The 19,980-nt window shown below is 38.3% G+C and overlaps 1 protein-coding gene across 1 annotated transcript; it reads left to right on the top strand.

The window, feature by feature from the left end:
- Window positions 1–12,813: 12,813 nt before the first annotated feature.
- Kcnv1 (potassium voltage-gated channel modifier subfamily V member 1) lies at window positions 12,814–19,521 on the top strand. Its single transcript, XM_059247511.1, has 3 exons — window positions 12,814–13,283; window positions 14,147–14,676; window positions 17,950–19,521. The coding sequence occupies exons 1-3, from the start codon at window positions 12,814–12,816 to the stop codon at window positions 18,459–18,461; spliced, it is 1,512 nt and encodes a 503-aa protein (XP_059103494.1). The 3' UTR covers window positions 18,462–19,521.
- The last annotated feature ends 459 nt before the right edge of the window (window positions 19,522–19,980 follow it).

Here is a 19,980-nt window from a genome sequence, read left to right on the forward strand (position 1 = left end):
CTCTGTCCTTTTCTCCTCATTGGCTCTAGGGCAGCACAGCCGTATCTATGCACGGAAACGTACTTGAACTCTGAGAACGCTGTCTCTTAGCAACCTAACCATGCCACCCCATTTAAGACTATCTTTTCACCATTTCAGCTGCTTGCTTAGCTTGATTGCTCTTTTCCAGTGTGCACACAAGAACGACTGTCAGACAGTCTTGCCTTTTCTGGTGAGTTTTAAAAAGGTTTTTCTGGCTTTCTCAGCTGTCTTATCTGTCCTTTCCTGTAAATGACAGAGAATAAAATATATGGTCTCTAGTTCTATATTGCAAATGAATGTTGGTTCCTATAGATGACAACTTCAGAGCATTAAAAAAAAGCCAGCAACTCCTTATTATTATCAGTATCTTTGAGCCACAAAAAGCATAATTTATAAAATACTATCAAATTCATTAAAGTTGGAAAAAAATGAGCAACTGCACCCTAAACCATTGATGTTGAAATAAAAGATTTAAAAGAAATATCACCTCAAAACAAATTTAAAAACATAAGTCAGTCTTGGCAAAGATTATTTTAATTTTCAATTTGGCCTTTTACAAAAGAAATAGATAGGAAAAGTCAGCCAAATATAAAAATCTTTAGCCATGACATGATTGTATCTTCTGATACTGGTGTCAATCAAAGAGCTAATTCACTAGTTAATTGTGATAACAGGCAGGAAGCACAATTAAAGAGCATGTAGCAGAATGAACCCTGCTTGGTTGATAACTCACATCATTTTCAGCTTCTGAAATGAAAGTTTATCTAAAGCTTCCACTAATTCTGAATTCACATTAATTCATAACTCAGCAAATACTTATCATGAACTTTCTTTAATTTACTCCACAAGAAAATAATTTAAGTATATTTGTCTTGTCAGACTAAAATATTCATATTAATGAATATATTTGAGGGTATTTTATGACAAAATTAAATAAATGTAATTGATAGGATAGTTACATGGAAAGAATAATCTGGATTCTTTCAATATTGTATATTATTTTAAGAATCAAGCTTTCAGAAGTTACAGAGAATTCCAGTTCTTTGCAGAATTTACAGAGAATTCGAATTCTAAGCTTAAAAGTTGATAAATAAATTGTATGGATTTTGTCTGACTATAAGACATCTAATGTTTATATCTCTAAGTTGAGAGTAAAAATTGAAGTATTCTAAATAAATCATTTCCAGAAATAATAGAGGGCATTTAATGAATAATTTATACTCTGTTTAGTCACCCCTTCATAAAAACTATTTTCTCCCATATGAGGGCATAAGTTGAAGACATTTCGCTAATAAAAGGCCAGTTGATTAGGTCTTGTGAAGGACCCTTGTTGTGTGATATGTTTATCATGTTCTGACAGATAAAGCTTGCTTGCAGCCAGAGGGCAGAGTCAGACACTAGCCGACAAAAATTAACCACGGAGGTTTTAGAAGACCGAAGACAGGAGAGGAAGTAGTAAGGCAGAGCAGAGAGGGATCTGGCTCTCTGGTCTGGAGGAAGGAACAGAGCAGGTAGGAAGGACTGGTGATTTCTCTGATCTTTCAGGCTCTTACCCCAATATCTGACTCCTGAATTTTTATTGATAAAGAATAATTAAGAGTAACACTTCAGATTCTGAAAAGTAGAGCAAAGACGTGAAAGTAAAGACTCTTCTACGGACTTTTGTACATGTGTGTACAAGGAAAGAGACTGTTTGGGATAGACTCCATTGCAAGCTGACCAAAAGTATTAAAGAGAACTATTTCATTGGCCCCTGAGTCTTCCAGAAAACTTGAGAATACAGCTTAGAATACACATGACAGGCTTTTTCTGTGATGTGTATGATACCCCTTCATGCTGACCCCTGTTTTAAGAACAACAGATCTTCATCTTCTCAACAAGTATCACAATAGACCACTGTTACTTATATATACATTTTAAATACACATCTGTAACTACACATTGTTGTGCTTAATGTATCTGTATTAATGGATAATTTTTAAGAGATGACCAATTTTTATGTCTAATACATTAACATATTTCATACAGTTGGCATAGCATTGTTTTGTTTCTTTGGTGGGGCCTATGACCTTTGTCTTCAGTCACCCCAAGTCATCCACCTATAGTGCTGTGGGAAGGTCTGTGTAATTAGAACTGTCTTGGTTATGGAGACCAGAGCTAAAGTATGAGGCTTTCTTCTTAAGAGTTTGGGACATTGGAAGCTTAAGGCAGAGCTTTACATGTGAAATATCTATCTCCATCCCTTCATCAAATCACTGTGAGAAGTACTAACCTAAAAGAATCTGGGAACCCCAGACTAGCAGTAGGAAGGTAAACATATAAATAGCTATAGAAAAACACGGGGATACAGGAGAGATGGAAAATCAAGTTGATCAGCTACAGGGCCTTTGTATCTTTTATAAATATTTGAGCCCATTGATTAGGAAGGACCCCTGGCAAGCAAGGAGGGCCACGAGCTACATGCTACAGGGAGGACAGTGGTAGGAGTTAGCACTTTCATTCATGTTAGTGAGAAACTGGAGCAGGTGTTCCATGTCTAGTCACTGCCAACATGGAGCGTTGGATATTTTGCTGCAGTACAGTGGCTGATGACAGGTAAATCTGAGATAGATAAGTTAGAAGCCCCTCTTATACTGATGAGGAGAGACAGAAATCAGAAGCTGGGGAAGTGTGGCAAAGCTGTTATCACCTGAGCTAAATGGAAAGGGATGTGGACCAATCACAGTCTTCGGCCTCTTTGGTTCATGGACAGGGTAGTTATAGTTATTAGTTCAGAAACCCATGCTACTAGCCAGTGGTATAGTCACACACCTTAGAAGAGTCAAGATAATTTTGCCTTCATTATACCCTGAGGATTTGTAGAAAGGTTAAAAGACAGCATAAAACTGACAAACTGGCCATTTGCTTCCAAAATTACCATGTATTACACAGAGAGATTTAACTCATTGTGTTAGATTTAGTTTTCTTGGTTGTAATAATAGAAAGGTTTACCAAGGCTTAGTGATACAAACCTGTAATCCCAGATTTCTCTGGAAGGAAGAGGATCAGAAGCTCAAGGCCTGTCTGGGCTGCACTGAGTGTATTAGTTACTTTTCTACTGCTATGATAAAACACTATGACCAAGAGAACTCATAAAGAAGAAAGACTTTATGTGAGTTTATGGTTCCAGGATAAGATTTCACCATGATGGGAAAACTTGGCAGCAGCAGTAGATATAGCAACCGGTACAGAAAGATGAGAGGTCACATCCTCCATTCTAAGCATGAAAGAGAGAGGGCAAGCTGGAAGTAGACAAGACTTTTTACTCTCAAAGCTTACCTTCAGTAGCATACTTTTAACAAAACAACACCTCCTAAACCTTCCCCAAACAGTGCCATTTACTAGGAGACAAAGGTTCAAATACTTGAGCTTATGGGGGATAGTTCTCATTTAAAACACCACAGTGAGATCAAGGACAGGCTGGAAAAGTTAGAGATACCTTGTCCCAAAATAAAAATTGAGAAGAGGGCCAAGTTTGTAGCAGAGTAATACAATACTTACTCAGTATGTTCAAAGAATAGGTTCAATGTATGATTCCACAACAACTATTTTTTAATTTATTTTTATTTTATTTTGTGTTCATTTTGTTTATTTATGTTTATTTTATTTTATTTTGCTTGCTTAAATGTTATGTCAGTGGAGGCAAGTAGAGGGAATTGGATTCTCTGTAACTAGAGTTACAGAAGGTTTTAGTTGTCGTGTGAGTGCTAGTAATCAAACCCAGGTCCTCTGCAAGAGCAGTAAGTGCTCTCAATCTCTGAGCCATCTCTCCAGCCCCATGGTTCCACAATATAGAAAGTGTTTGTTATTGTGAAGGAATTTAGAAGAAATAGCTGAAGAACAAGGGATAAATTCATTACATTCTCCTGCATGTTTAAGATGTGTTCACATTCACCTGTTTACAGGCCTCTAACATACAAGCAGTACAGGAAACATGTGACTGCAACCTTATCAAAAACATTGAAAATTCCCACACTTGCTTAATCCCTGACAAGATGTAAACATGGGTGCTTATTGTTTAAGTTGTAAAACTACATGTGACCCTGAGGGACAGTTCTCAAAGTGTGCTATGTTATTGCTGGTCTTCGAGATATTCTTGATAATTAAAAGTTTTAATTATCCCTAGACATTGTTTTTTCACTGTGCCTATATGGTACTGATATAGCTATTTGGAAGCATTATAAATCTTGACCATATTACACAATTAACAATTTCCTAAATTCATTTCAAAATTACTATTTATTTTATTTACATTCTTCCACAAATGATTTGAAGGGCACATTTTTATTGTTTGTTCCTTGACAGTTTAACAATATTTGACAAAAGGGACATTTATATATTTATTCTCTCCCCTATACCCTCTCTAATCTTGCTTTCAACCATAATACACACACACACACACACACACACACACACACACACACACAACCCCACCAGTGGCTCTCCAAGATTAATAAGTTTCAGTTTTTTTTCATGGGACCATTTATTTTTATCGTAGACAATTTGTATAACCTTTGGATTGGAACTATCCAATAGAACCATTTTCTAGGTGAGATAGCCATTGCAAATATGAAGTCACAGCTTTGGATACCTGCACTAGGTCTGCACAAGATGGGCTCTCAGTAGAGAGATGTCCACAGAGAAAGAGTTCAAGAGGCCTTGTGCCTCACTGCTGAACTTTTTGCTGCTGATAGATCAGAGGAGAGGGGGCCCGTTTTCTTCATTTCCACGATGTTTTATTTTAAGCAATAACAAAGCTGTCTGCCATTATAAAAGTAAAACATCATCAGTTGCTTACTAAAGGAGATAAATTTTATCAGACAAAAATGAGAGCAGATATGACAAATTTGTAATGCTTTGACTTCCTCCTAGATTCCTACTCTTTTAGATTTCCGGGAAATCTGTTTGTGGGAGAACTGTGAGGCCATGTCTAAAACTGAGATGTCAATCAGATGCAATGGTGAGGGAAGCCATATGGCTCTCTGTATTTCCCATGTTGGAAGAATGACAAATTGTACATTCAGTTGCTATCATCACAATTTTCTCTACTGTGTAGAGAAAACACACATTGGAACAAATGAATTCACCTCAATTTTCCTTCCTTCCTTTCTGTTTTCTTTCTTCTTCTTTCCTTCCTTCCTTCTTTCCTTCCTTTCTTTCTTCCTTTCTTTCTTTCTTTTTTTCTTTTTAAATCAACAAGATTAGTATGAGCTGATCATGGTTACTCATACCTAAAACCCTAGCATTTGGGAGGCTGAGGCAAGAGGATTACTGTGAATTGGAAATCAACTTGGACAACAGTGTAAGGTCTTGTCTCAAAACTGGACCTAAGGCTCTAGAAACATTTTGGAAAAGGGAATAGAAGGATTCTAAGGGGAAGTAGATCACAGAGTTTGCTGTGAGACTGTGCCTCCTAGTCATTTCAGAGGCTACGACACTCATGAAATCTCATGACATGACTGCCTGAATATGAGGTAAACAAAGACATCAATATAGGCCAAAGTGGACAAGAGAAAAACCACAAGGCCTTATCCAATCACAAAGAACTACAGGCAACCCAGGAATGTTGTAAGCAGAAAAAAAAATAGCCTTCTTCAGGGAAGAGCACATCAGTTGCTTATCTAATATCAAAGGGTCAACCATTAAAACATACATACAAGCAACCTTATATAAACAGAGCAGGTTATATTCAGAAATATACACGTATACACAGATATGTACGTGCATATAACAACAATTAATAAAAAAGAGGCCATGAATTTGAAAGAGAGCAAGGAGGGATATATGGGAAAATTTGAGGGAGGAAAGTGAAAGGGTAGGTAAATAATATAATTATAATCACAAAAAATTAAAGAAATAATTAAACCTGACCAAATCCATATTTCCATTCTTTATTACAGTCAAAAGATACAAAAATGTGGAACACAGAGCTGAGTGTAAAAAGCAATGGCTCACAGGCAGATCTCTATGAATTCGAGGCCAGCCTGGTCTACAGAGCAAGATCCAGGACAGGCACCAAAACTACACAGAGAAACCCTGTTAAAGTGTTGGCTGAATGTACAGAAAACTGTGGTCATCCCGTTCTGTGCAATGAACTTAACAGAAAATACTTTTATTAAAGCCTGAATATGAGGTAAACTATGTGCTGAAAATAAGATAATGATGTTAGGTATTAGAATAACTTGTTCTAAATAGTATCATATCCAGTTAACAAAAAATATTTAGGCACAGATGTCAGCATATGCACCTAAAAAGTTACTTGATATTTTTATTTAGTTATATCATTCAAATTCTATGAAGACGCTGTCTAAGAGAGCTAAAGACCACAACAAATACCCATTTTTTAAAGAAGAAATTTCATTTCTCTTTATGTATCTCCATGTATCTCTACTTTTTGTTCTTATGCTGCTTCTGATTTCCTACTATTCTCTTCCATAAAGTATTGACAATATGATCTACTTAGTATTCACTGTAAATTTCACTGCATTGTTGATTTCTCATGTTTGTGTCACATGTGTTTATAGTACTGTAGAGAGCATACTATGTGTGTGAAACATGAAATATATGGTATATACAAATATATACATATATAGTATTTATAACTATAAGCTCAGATTATAGAAATAAATTTCCAAGAATAGAATTGCCAATTGATAAACTCTTCAACTTTCAGTAGATTGCGGGGACACAAAAGAAACATGATATGAGAAAACCTTCATAATGTAAGAAAGTACAAAGGTTTTCTTCTAACTCCTGCATGTTATTTGCTGAGTTCCTTGATAATGAGATGAAACACTAGATGGAACAAGGGATAATCCACATGAAATTTTACTATTAATATCAATAAACCACATATATTCAATGAGAAGTATAGTTTTTAGTGGCTCTTGATTTTTCAACATAAAAGAATTTGATAAAACTGGATAGAGAGAATTTTTCCAACGTATTTTTATTCATTATTTGGGAATTTCCCACCACGCATCCCGATCACACTTCCCAGTCATCTCAGGTCCATTCCCCACCCTTATGACCTTCCCCCACCAAAAAAAGATGAAGAAAAAAGTGTCCTATTTATGTTGTCCATCTACTCACCAGAGCATGGCCGAATTCCAAGCAGATCTAGTTTGAGGCCAGCTTGGTCTATAGAGCAAGTTCTAGGACAGCCAGGGTTACACAGAGAAACCCTGTCTCAAAAAAGAAGTAGGAGAAGGAGGAGGAGGAAGGGGAGGAGGAGGAGGAGGAGGAGGAGGGGAAGGGGGAAGGGGAGGAGGAGGAGGGGAAGGGGGAGGAGGAGAAGGGGGAGGGGGAGGAGATTTTAATTGGAATATTCAAGTTCAATGTTGGGTTCAATTAACAGTTCGTGAGTATGAGGCTCACAGCACTTGAGCTGCTTCTGCACTGTTGCTTCTAAATCTTGTTTACAAAAGTTTAATTGAAGGGTAATTACAGGAGTTAATCAGTGAACGGTAAGTGCCTACTCGACATGTTCTGGATAATCCAGGAAAATTTGATGTATGCCTTTTAAAGATCATAGTGCATAATGAAAATCATAAAATAGCCAATCAAGCATTATATCTAGCATGTTTAGAGAAAAAAATCCAATTATTAAGGTGAAATTAACAGACACTATTTTGGCCATTGTCTGTATAACACAGCCAATGTCTTAATTATTTGGAGCATAAAAGTAAATATTTCCTTTTATAATTATTTGTAAAGAGATTTTCATTGATTTCTGCAAAATAAGGTGCTATTTTATAGCAATCATTTTCAAATAATGCAGGCTTTAAATTGAACAAACGTAGTCAAATCTGTATCTTCAATCTATGTGACACATGAGAAATTACTTCAAAGATCTCCTCTTTCTTTTATATTTGTAACATAATAACACTATCTGTTCCGAAAGGTTCCATAGTATATAAACAATGAAAGATAATGTTATCAAGTTCTCAGTGTGGTGCCTATCACATAGTAAATTCTTAGTGAGGTATGAGGAGATGGATATCAGAAAAAGCACTCCTAAAACATTAAAAATGTGGGTATGCAGGAAGTTTTAGGGGAAAGAAAGAGAAAAGGAAAATGATGTAATTATGCCATAATCACAAAAATTAAAAAAAAAATGTCTTTTAAAAAGCATCATAAAAAACAAGAAGCATGGAACTGCAGGAAACATTCTATATCTCATTTAATTTTAAAACAATAGCATAAAGAACGGTCATTGTTCCTGTTTAACAGATGAAGAAAATGAGGCAGCTTGTTCAGGTTACACAGCCAACACAAGACAGAACATGAGTTAAACACATAAAGGTAGTAGCTATTTGTACCATGATGTTATTGTCACCACCACCATTGTCAGCGCATGCTGCTATCCCTGTAGCAGACTAGGCTATAAAAATGAGCTCTTGGGTACTTCCAAAGATAATTGCCTCCCCTTGGAAGGAATCCAGAACAAGCCCACATTAAGCTAAATTCTGCATTAGAGTGGGCTGTCATACAGTTGGGAGGATTTATTCCAAGCACCTAGAAGGCACATGAAAGATGAATACATAGAAGTCATCAAATTTTTTTCCCCTTTCAACATATCCCAGTGCTGTGAGGAGAAAGGGAACAAAATCATTTTATCCATACACAAAGGCATTTTTAAATAGCCATATAACTGACTTATGTAGCTGTCAACCTCTGAGAAATCAAAAACAAGGCAAACTGATGCATGCACTGCATGAAATGCCATCTCCTTTGTTAATGAATAATAGAATTTAAGGGGATTTCAAATAAACATATGAACCTAGATTGGTGGGATTAAAAATGAAAAAGTAGAATTTTCCCAAGTTGACTTCTTTAAAGCTTTTTATTCAAATTACTTTCTCATCAAATTTCCTTATCAAATCATTTATTTATTTATTTATTTATTTATTTATTTATTTATTTATTTATTTATTTTTGGTTTTTCGAGACAGGGTTTCTCTGTGTAGCTTTGTGCCTTTTCCTGGAACTCACTTGGTAGCCCAGGCTGGCCTCAAACTCACAGAGATCCACCTGGCCCTGCCTTCCGAGTGCTGGGATTAAAGGCGTGCGCCACCACCGCCAGGCTTCCTTATCAAATCATAAAAAACTATGAAGTTAAAGGATTTGGGATATAAATTAATAGTGAATATATATTTTCTTAAATAAAACTTCAATGATTTAAGATCATATCTGTGTGCTGTCATTATTTTGAAACACTAATATCAAGAGTAATTTCACAAACACATCATATTATGTCCCCCAATGGACTCCAGATAGGTTGAGTATAAAATTAATATGATAATACTATTTTTCAAAATGAAAATATGGTTTTATTTATTTATTTGTTTGTTTGTTTGTTTTGTTTTGTTTTGTTTTGTTTTGTTTTGTTTTGTTTTCGAGACAGGGTTTCTCTGTGCAGTTTTGGTGCCTGTCCTGGATCAAGCTCTGTAGACCAGGCTAGCCTCAAACTCATAGAGATCTGCCTGGCTCTGCCTCCTGAGTGCTGGGATCAAAGGCATGAGCCACCGCTGCCAACCATGGTTTTATTTTATAATAGAATTTCCAACATGTTTCAAATGATTTTTAACATTTATTTTCACAATTGTCATCAAAGAGATAATTTGAAGTATGTCATGATGACAATATGAGCACTTTGAGAATTCAGATACTTAGTAAAGGGCTTTATGCTTAAAGAGTCACAATTCATATGTGTATATGTGTGGCATATATGTGATATATATGCATGTGTGTGTGTTCATGTGCCTATGTAGGCAAAGGACCAGAAGAGAATGTGACGTGTTCTGCTCTATCACCCTCCAGCTTATTCCCTTGAGACAGGATCTACTGAACCCAGATTTATATTGGCATCCAACAAGCCCCAATAATCTTTATTTCTTTGCCCCTGCAGAGCGTTGGAGTAGGCAGGCCACCAACTTAGGGTTTTAAATGGGCTTTAGAAATTTGAGCTCAGGTCCTCATGGTTGCACAACAAGTGCTCTTACCCACCAAATGACACCTTCATACTCCCAAAGATGGCTATTATTATTATAATTACTTGCATAGAACACTATTCATCACAACTCTGAGGGTCAGGGATCTGCCAGTGTCACCCATAAGACCCCATCACTATCCACATCTATAGTAGTTCTGTAAAATTTTACCTGTTTTACCATAAGGCTAGCATAGTCCTTTACTACTGATCGTAAGGCTTAACAGAACTATGAACTTTTTCCTCTTTCAACACCTAAATCATCTATAATTGAAATGAAATTTATCCTCAATATAAAAGGACATGCAAAAAAACACATTATCTAAACATATTGATGAACTGTTTGCTGGGATAATTATGTCTGTATATTTTCTCTTGAAAGAGTTCTTTAGAGAAGTAAAAGGTAATCAAAGGGCTAGCTACTAATAGAACTATAACCTAGAAACACCAGAGTTAAAAGAATTTAGTAAACTTGCTCTGCAGTTCTCACTGACTAGCTAAACATTTCACAATCTAACCTGTTTTCTTCCCAGCATATATTAAGCATATATTAGAATATATGCTTATCACATCATTAACTCTGGCCCTTCATTAGAAACATAAAGCAAAAGTTATCCTACTTTGATTTATTTGAAAACCAACAAAAATGATCGTCTCCACGTTTAACTTATGGAGGCACCCTTTGACATTTATTGCTATACTTGAATATATATTGGATGGGTATAAACATTTAACTTCCCTATCTCCATTTCTTCTTCCATTAAATGAGCACATGGACATCTTGTGGTGTTGTTATGACTAAATAAGATATTGAAATAGTAGAGTGTCTACAAAATGTCTTGGTATAAAGTTAGCAGCCAATAATTTTTGGTCTTCTTTATTAACACTGGATATCTTGCTAAGGCACTCAGGTCTGCAAAGTAAATAATAACGAAGAGTCTCAGAGTCAGGTGGCAAAGTCTGAACTAGACAACCAAGTATCTGTCCCATCTATGGAAAAGCTTTTCTCATTACAATAAGCTGTATAAATTCTGAAACTACTTACTAAAAAAAAAAAAAAAAAAGTCCGGTTCACTTTCCCTGGCGAACACTGGGAAATACTGAGCCTAAGTGGTTGCTAGACATAATGATAAATCCTTATCCACGTTTGGAAAGTAAAATATAACTGTCCTAACCCTGCTACATAGCACTTCACCGGTTTGGAAATGTTGCAACATTTTGTAGACGCAGATGGTGAGGAATGAAAATCAAACGCAACAACTCTTGAAGCGTCTTCACACAGATACAATATCCAGTGTCACTAAGCACTCCTTTCCTCCCCCTTTCCTCACCTTCTGTCTACTCTTCTTTAAGGAGCTGGCCACCTCAGGACGCTGGTTACACAGGAGCACTGAGCAAGGGCGGGGCGTAACTCTCAACAGAATCCTGAGGCCAGGAGCCAGGATGTGGGTACAGGCAGAGCGAAGCAGCAAAAGCAGGCTATGATCTGTGTTGTGAGCAGCTTTCCCTTTTTGACTGGTGAAGTCAGAATTCTCACGTGTAGGTCAGAAGGATTAAAGAACTCTACAATATCAGCTACAGTGGCTGAGCAACTCCCAGAAGTGTCAGAAGTTACAGGTGAGTCACTGTCCTTCCTTCCTTCCCACCCTCCCAGCCCTGTGTCCAACAGGTTGGCAGGGGACGCAGCTCTAAGAGGCTGGTAGGCGCTCAGCCAGTCTCAGCTGATCTCCTGAACTTGGCTTCTCCTTTAACGTGGGGTCGCTGTTATTTAAACCCTTGCCTCAGCCCACGCTTGTTCTATTCCTTGTCTTTCTGCCTTCCTCCTTTTCCTAAAGTGAGAGCTCCCCTTTGTGTTGGAGAACGCGCCTAGAATGCCTCTTCTGAGAACATTTAAGAAGTTTGCAGTATCCCCGTGCTCAAGGGCACCTGGTAGACTGGAGTCCCCCAGTTCTTAATGACCCACTGGAACTTCAACTAGAGGCATTAGCTAGCCTTGTTTTTCAACTAGGAGCTGGAAACCTAAGGGAGGAGAGGAGAAAATCTAGCATGAGTGACAGATGGGAACCAGAGAGAAGTGGGAGGAAATCTTGAGTCGGGTACCCCAGACATGTTCCCCCACGTGTTCACAGCCCTAGAGAACATCGCAGACTGAATACCTTACAATAGAAGAGGGACGGTTATAATTGCTCAAGCTGGGACTCAGATCCTGCTATCACAGCCTGTTTTCAGAACTTTTAGTCTGCAACTGGGCAACAGCGAGAGTCACTATCCTGCTTCCTAGCACCTGACAGAGTCCTCCTCTCTCTGCTTGTGCCCTCCAGATCTTCCCATTCCCTCCCTTGCCAGCTCCTCTGCCAGAGTCACCAGATATACAATCCATACAACCGTGTAGCCTGGGGGGTCTCAATTACAAACTTGAGAGAAAGATCTGCCTATATCTTGGAAGGGCCACCGGGACAGGCTGTGTCCTGGGGCTGTTTCCTCTCTGGACGACCCATGATTGCATGACCGGTTCCCTGTGCGCGCGACCACTCCTGCTCTCCCAGCCTCCTCGCTCTACCGCGCACTCGCAGCTCCCTAGCGACACCAGCCATCAAGCTGGGGGGTGGAGAGAGTCGGGGTGCACAAGTGGGAGGCCTCTCCCTCGGGAGCCTGGGAGATCCCTGCCGCCAGCAGGGGCCGTGCCACCGCCCTCGCGGGAACCCAAGCTTTCATCCAGAGCCTTCCCAACTTCGCGGTGCTCTTAGCCCAAGGTGGTCAGGATGGATCTGTCACCCCGCCGCCGGCCGCTGCTGGACTCGTCGTCGCTGGACAGCGGCTCGCTGACCTCGCTGGACTCCAGCGTCTTCTGCAGCGAGGGCGAAGGGGAACCCTTGGCTCTGGGGGACTGCCTCACGGTCAACGTGGGCGGCAGCCGCTTCGTGCTCTCGCAGCAGGCTCTGTCCTGCTTCCCGCACACGCGCCTGGGCAAGCTGGCCGTGGTGGTGGCCTCCTATCGCCGCCTAGGAGCCCTGGCTGCCGCTCCCAGTCCCCTGGAGCTTTGTGATGATGCCAATCCGGTGGACAACGAGTACTTCTTCGACCGCAGCTCCCAGGCGTTCCGCTATGTCCTGCACTACTACCGCACCGGCCGCCTGCACGTCATGGAACAGCTGTGCGCTCTCTCCTTTCTTCAGGAGATCCAGTATTGGGGCATCGACGAACTCAGCATTGACTCCTGCTGCAGGGACAGGTACCCACAGGGCGCGGCAGTTGGGTGGGAAGGCAGGAGAGGGTGATAAGAAGGCACAGGCAAAGACTGAGAGGCTTTGCATAAACTTGCCTGCTCCAGCCTTGTGAATAGATGTGTCCGCCTCTTGACTGGAAGGTAAGGTGTTTTTGGGAGGCCAGAAATCAATCCTAAAGTCAACTTGTGCATGGAACTTTAAAAGCAAAACAACAACAACAACAAAACTCCTTGCCCAATTTCTTCCAGAGACTAATATTCTGATTTCTTATGAAAGCCCAGGCTGATCAGACTTTGAGTAAACACCTGGTAATTAAGTAGCTGAGTCAGAAGAAAGAAAAAAAAAAAAAACCCCTATGTCTGAAAAGACACACAGGAATGGAAGGGTTTGGATTATTATCATTCATCATATCAGAACTTGAACTCTGAAAAACTTGCTTGAAGGACCTCTTCAGGCCCTTATGGAGAGTTCATTTCTCGGATGATTATTATTAGGCTCTGACAGTGACTTAGTGTTGACCTGTCACTACTATCACTCCTTCATGGATGTCTTTCTTTTGTACACACAAATGTTCCAGGTGGCAAACAGATGTTCTTATCACCAGAAAATAAGTCACAAAAGTTCATTGATCCAAAATTGCCTGGTTATGTATAAATCCTGTTTGCATAAATTTCTACTAGGAAATTGTCATTTAAAAGGTCAGAAGTGGGAAATCTGGCAGGGACCACCCTGGGTAAAATATGAATATATTTCTATATACTTTATCACTATGTAAGTGTGACCTCTTTGTCAAATTTAATTCTCTTGTAGTTCTGTGTGTGTGTGTGTGTGTGTGTTTAATTAATTACAAAGTTGTCTTCCCTGAAAGATACTTCAGAAGAAAGGAGCTGAGTGAAACACTTGACTTTAAGAAGGACACCGATGACCAGGAAAGTCAACATGAGAGTGAACAGGACTTCTCACAAGGACCTTGTCCCACTGTCCGCCAAAAGCTCTGGGATATCCTGGAGAAACCTGGGTCTTCCACAGCAGCCAGGATCTTTGGAGTAATCTCCATCATTTTTGTGGCAGTGTCCATCGTCAACATGGCCCTGATGTCAGCTGAGTTAAGCTGGCTCAACCTACAGCTGCTGGAGATCTTGGAATATGTGTGCATCAGCTGGTTCACTGGGGAGTTCATCCTGCGCTTCCTGTGTGTGAAGGACAGGTGCCGCTTCCTGAGGAAGGTGCCCAACATAATAGACCTCCTTGCCATCTTGCCCTTCTACATAACTCTTCTGGTGGAAAGTCTGAGTGGCAGCCACACCACACAGGAGCTAGAAAATGTGGGGCGCTTGGTCCAGGTTTTGAGGCTCCTCAGGGCTCTTCGCATGCTAAAACTGGGAAGGCATTCTACAGGTATTCCTATTTTATTGGTGCCTTTTAATTTCCCTTTGTTTAAAAGCTTTGATCCCAGCACTTGGGAGGCAGAGGCAGGTGGGTCTCTGTGAGTTTGAGGCCAACCTGGTCTACAAAGCAAATTCCAGGACAGCCAGGACACTGAAAAACTCTGTCTTGGAAAAAACAAACAAACAAAATACAAGCTTTAGATAGTTGAACACATCACCACCTTCCAGCTTTACCCAACCCTCACCTCTTAAATGTATTAGAAAGCAAAATCTTCAAGACATTATCAGAGACATAGAGCTATCCCTCACACACTTTCTGTTTACAGGGCATTGTAGAACAATTTGATCATCTTTTAACTTTTAACTTCAGTTTATTATAACTCAGTGCTATGTATATATACACACACATATATGTATACACACACACACATATATATATACATACATAAATACATTTTTCTTCTCAAAGGCCAAACACACAACATACATAAATGGCATATAAATTGTATGCTGTACATCGGGCCATTAGCTATTTTGTATTCCACTTCCACAAAATAAATGTATATGTAATTTTATTCTTGACTGGAGAGAAGAGTCGTCCTTATTCATGGCAGACAAGAGATGGCCAGGTGTTGATGGCCTTCCTCTAGTTTTTGATGAATAAGTAGAATCATTAATCTTCGGAAGAAAGAGATGGCAGTAACTAAATGCCTTACTTAATTATTGAGAATTTTCTTAAACTTTGAAAGATCAAATGAATATTTTCTAGAACACATACACACACACACACACACACACACACACACACACACACTAACCTGACCTTGAAAATTAGAGCCAATGCCAATGGAAATCGAATAGAGCAATTAAAGAGAACTTTTATGTTCTGAAAGTAATGGTGCTCAGCAGTTGGTTTTCTGACTAATGAATATTCTAGGTTTATAAAGTTATACTTTAAACGAAAATGAGAATATTTCCATAAGTTTGTTGAAATGTAAATTCTCAACCCCAGCTGTCAGAAGGTAAAATTTTAGTATATGGATTACTTTCTGGACAGTGCACTTCAGTAAGTATGCAATTACTTTTGAGCTAGGTATTTGGGAAGTCATGTGTTTTTGAGAAACACTGGAGCAACATGCAGAATAATACAGTACAAATGTATATACACACAAACAATGTGTTTACAGAGTACTACTGCAGAAAATGTTCACAAAGACATATCTGAATGACCACTGTAAGGGTGGTGGTAGCTATGTCTGCCTATTAATGTAGGAAGAAATTAACCTGCAATTTCTTTTCCTACATCTCTGTAATTAAGACTCACCCTACAAAATTCTACTTGTGTATTTTCCTAGCTAGTCTTACACACCAGGGATCTGATGATGGGGTTTCCAAGAACTTTTACAAGTAACACTCTTTGTTTCCTGACACAGATAATGGGATGCTTTCTTTGAGTATTTATAAACTCTTCCCAGGATTCAATTTCTAAAACACTGAGAGCTACATTTTTTTTTCCCAAAAGAAAGGAAAAGGGAAATAATAGTAATTTCCACACTGTCACCTTCAAAAGTTTTTTCAATTCTAAAGAAAGTACAAAGTATTAACAAAGCCTTAATTTATTTAAAGTGTATGACAAATACATGAATATTTGATAGTTTTATGTCAAATATAACATTTAGAAAATATGGCCACAAACACCATGAGTCTCCACATGTTTGGAACATTTGTTGAGCGATAGTATATAATAATGGATAGGATCCTTGACAGTCTTGGTGTAAATCCAGTCTTGTAGCTTTGTACTAGACACACCAACCCTGTGCATGTCAAACTCCTCATCTGTGAAGTGACACAACAGTGACAGCATCTGTCACATGATGTTTTTGAGGAGTGTCTGAATTTAGTTATGTGGATAATATTTTATTTTAAGTGAAATCAATTGTTCTAAACACTATACTTACGTCAATTTATTTCTAAACTGTCATTCTATATAGACACACTAAAGACAATTTTTCTAATGAGATATTACGAAGTTATTCTGGATATTCTTTTGAAGTTAAACTTCAAAGTTAATGTGCATTGTTCTTTTAAAACAGGTGATAATAAGACCAAAATATCTCAATATTTTAAGAGAAAACTTCAACATAAATAGACTGTGGGTAGTATTCTAATAATGCATTTCAAATAATCTCTAAGGGTAAATAAAAATGAAAAGTATTCTTTTTATTGATTTGGGCTTTCAAGGCAATTTATTTGTGCTGTCATGTTGGTATGACTTCAAAAGACAAACTCTTAGAAACATTTGTCTAACCTTGGAAAAGGTTTCTCACTGGTTAGTTCGAAGCCTGGTTTATAATGGGTTCTTGCTGCTCTCTTTAGCACATAGGCTTTTTACAGGTGTTACAGGACTCCCGTAGGTGTGGATCTCCTGATAGTTGGTAAATTCTATCTAGTTCTTGCGTTCATATACATTTTGGCAATGAAAAAATATATTGCTTAGTTTTTATCTTCTTACAGGGAATCAGAAACATTATATGGTCAAGGGAGATAAGGACTAGAATTTTAATGGGTATTCTGAGAATTCTAGAACCTAAGAAGTTCTAACATAAGAATGTACTAGTAACTAGAACCTAAGAAATTCTAACATAAGAATGTACTAGTAAGAATGTGTTCTGGATATACATTTGATGTCTGTGGTGTTACTGGTGCCTAACTTACTTCTGTGTTTTCACTTCATTGCCATGGAATACATCCTTCATCTCTAGATTTCAGTCAATGAAGCCTCTGATTGAATTAATCTTTATCATGAGTCAGAAAATAAGAGGCAAAAATATATGAGAGCAACATCAAAATAATGATAAAAAGAAGTGTCTGAAATGACATATTAAAAAGGAGCTTTGATCATGTGATCCCACCACATACATCCTGGCAAAGGACTTTGATAACATGAAGTGATTAAACTCCTGTAAGACAGTCTCTATCTGTCTTTCAGTCTCATGTTTTCAAATTAAAAAGACAGAAATAGCATGAACCCAAGGATTATACAAGTAAATGAATGAATATAGTTACATTTCTCTTTATCTTTCAAACCTGGCCCCACCAACAAGACTATAAGCTTCCTGAAAACAGAGGTCATGATTTAGTCTTCATTGTATCCCCAGAACATTGCTCAGCATATTAGTTATGCAGAACATGCTTGTGGGTGGATTTCTAGGAGGGAGAGGGGAAGGAGAGAAGGAAAGCAGAAGAAGGATGCTCATGCCTCACAGCAGCTCTTCTTTTGCAGGATTGCGCTCTCTCGGGATGACAATCACCCAGTGCTATGAAGAAGTTGGCCTCCTGCTCCTGTTTCTATCTGTGGGAATTTCTATATTTTCAACAATAGAATACTTTGCAGAGCAAAGCATTCCTGACACAACCTTCACAAGTGTTCCTTGTGCATGGTGGTGGGCCACCACATCCATGACTACAGTAGGATATGGGGACATTAGACCAGACACCACTACAGGCAAAATTGTGGCCTTCATGTGTATTCTATCAGGAATCCTTGTCTTGGCCTTGCCTATTGCCATTATTAATGATCGCTTCTCTGCTTGCTACTTCACTTTGAAACTCAAGGAAGCAGCCGTGAGACAACGGGAAGCTCTCAAGAAGCTTACCAAGAATATAGCCACTGACTCATATATCAGTGTTAACCTGAGAGATGTCTATGCCCGGAGCATCATGGAGATGCTTCGATTAAAGGGCAGGGAAAGAGCAAGTACTAGAAGCAGTGGTGGAGATGATTTCTGGTTTTAAGTTTACCTATGTACATTTGACTGGATTGATGAAGCCTTGCTACTACGGATATCTGTATATTGATGATGAGTTCCTTGAACGATTCTCATCTTCTTTCTGGTCTATTGATTTCCTAGAATATTTAACATCTGCTATAGCAACTACTGATTATTTTGATGCACATGTCTTCAACATAGCTAATTAATACAACCAAAATGATTTGGGAAAAGAAATACATATCTGAATTTTCAAATATTAATGAATATAATTTCATACAAAATATAGTTTCAAACTTTAAAAGTTTAAAGATTTATGTGCTAATGTTTTTAGGTTTTTGCAGCTTTGGGTTTACTTTTTTTAATGGAAGTTGAACTGCACAGCCCACAGGGAAAAAATTAGGGAACATTTGAAAATACACTGAACATCATTTTGCTATTTAAAAATATTATCCAAATAAATTACTTTTTTCTCTATAAATTAGACATTATACTCTGTTGAGTATAATGATAAGCTTTGCAAGCAAACACTCAAACTTTGTGGTCTTAGAGGGTACCTCTTTTCCCATCAAGTGCGAATCACTGGGCCAAAATGGACAGGGCTCCGCCTTCATCACTCCAGTTGCAAGTGACCTCAGACTGCTGAGAATGCAGTAAGTGAGGCTTCAAGTGCCTGGACAGCTTCATCATCCCAGCTGAGTGTGATGTGTGAAGAAGAAAGCAGCACAGGTCTTTGTGACAATTAGATGGTTTGTAAAATGTCTCATTATGGATGAACTATTTAAGTTATGCCTTCAAAACCATGAAATCATGAATATGTAAAAGTGAAGTTGTTAAAATCCTGAATTTATTCATTGAAAAGATTAGATAGCCTTTTTATGAGTGAAAAATACGTTGAATGGCATCATTAGATGAACTTGAAGATCTTTTTATTTGTTAAAAAATATTGTGGAAAGTTTTCTGGTTGTTGAGGTAAATAACAAATATTCAGACTTTGCAGGCACTTTGACAGTATTTATGGTAATAATACAAAGCCTAAATGTTGTGGCATATAATTAAAGCCAAAAGTTTTTAAAGCTAAGAAATAACCCTGGTTCTAATATAATAGTAAGTAATATTTTCAAACGCCTGACAAAGGATTCCCTTATTGCCTACTTTCTTGATGTATGCAATAAAGTTCCTAAAGAAAATAAAGTTGGTCCTGAGATAGAGATCTTACTCTTCCTATTTATAAAACAAATATACATGAAATGCATATGCATACATACAGAATAACTACAATATCAAAACTTTGTGGGCAATAGAATTAGGAAAAACAGACACTATCTTGCTGAAGTAGATGGTTAATGAGCATTGCAGAACCTTTTGCTTTAAATCCTGGGATTGAAATGCAATCCCATCATCCCAGCATATGCGAAGCAGAAAGAGGATAAATATAAGCTTGGGGCCAGCACAGACTGCATAGCACATTCAAGGTCAGCTTTGACCGAATAGCAAGTTCAAGGACTCCTGGAAGGCAGGGTAAGACCCTGTCTCAAAAATAA

This window comes from Peromyscus eremicus, chromosome 20, assembly GCF_949786415.1.
Source record: "Peromyscus eremicus chromosome 20, PerEre_H2_v1, whole genome shotgun sequence".
In the NCBI taxonomy this organism is placed as follows: domain Eukaryota; kingdom Metazoa; phylum Chordata; class Mammalia; order Rodentia; family Cricetidae; genus Peromyscus; species Peromyscus eremicus.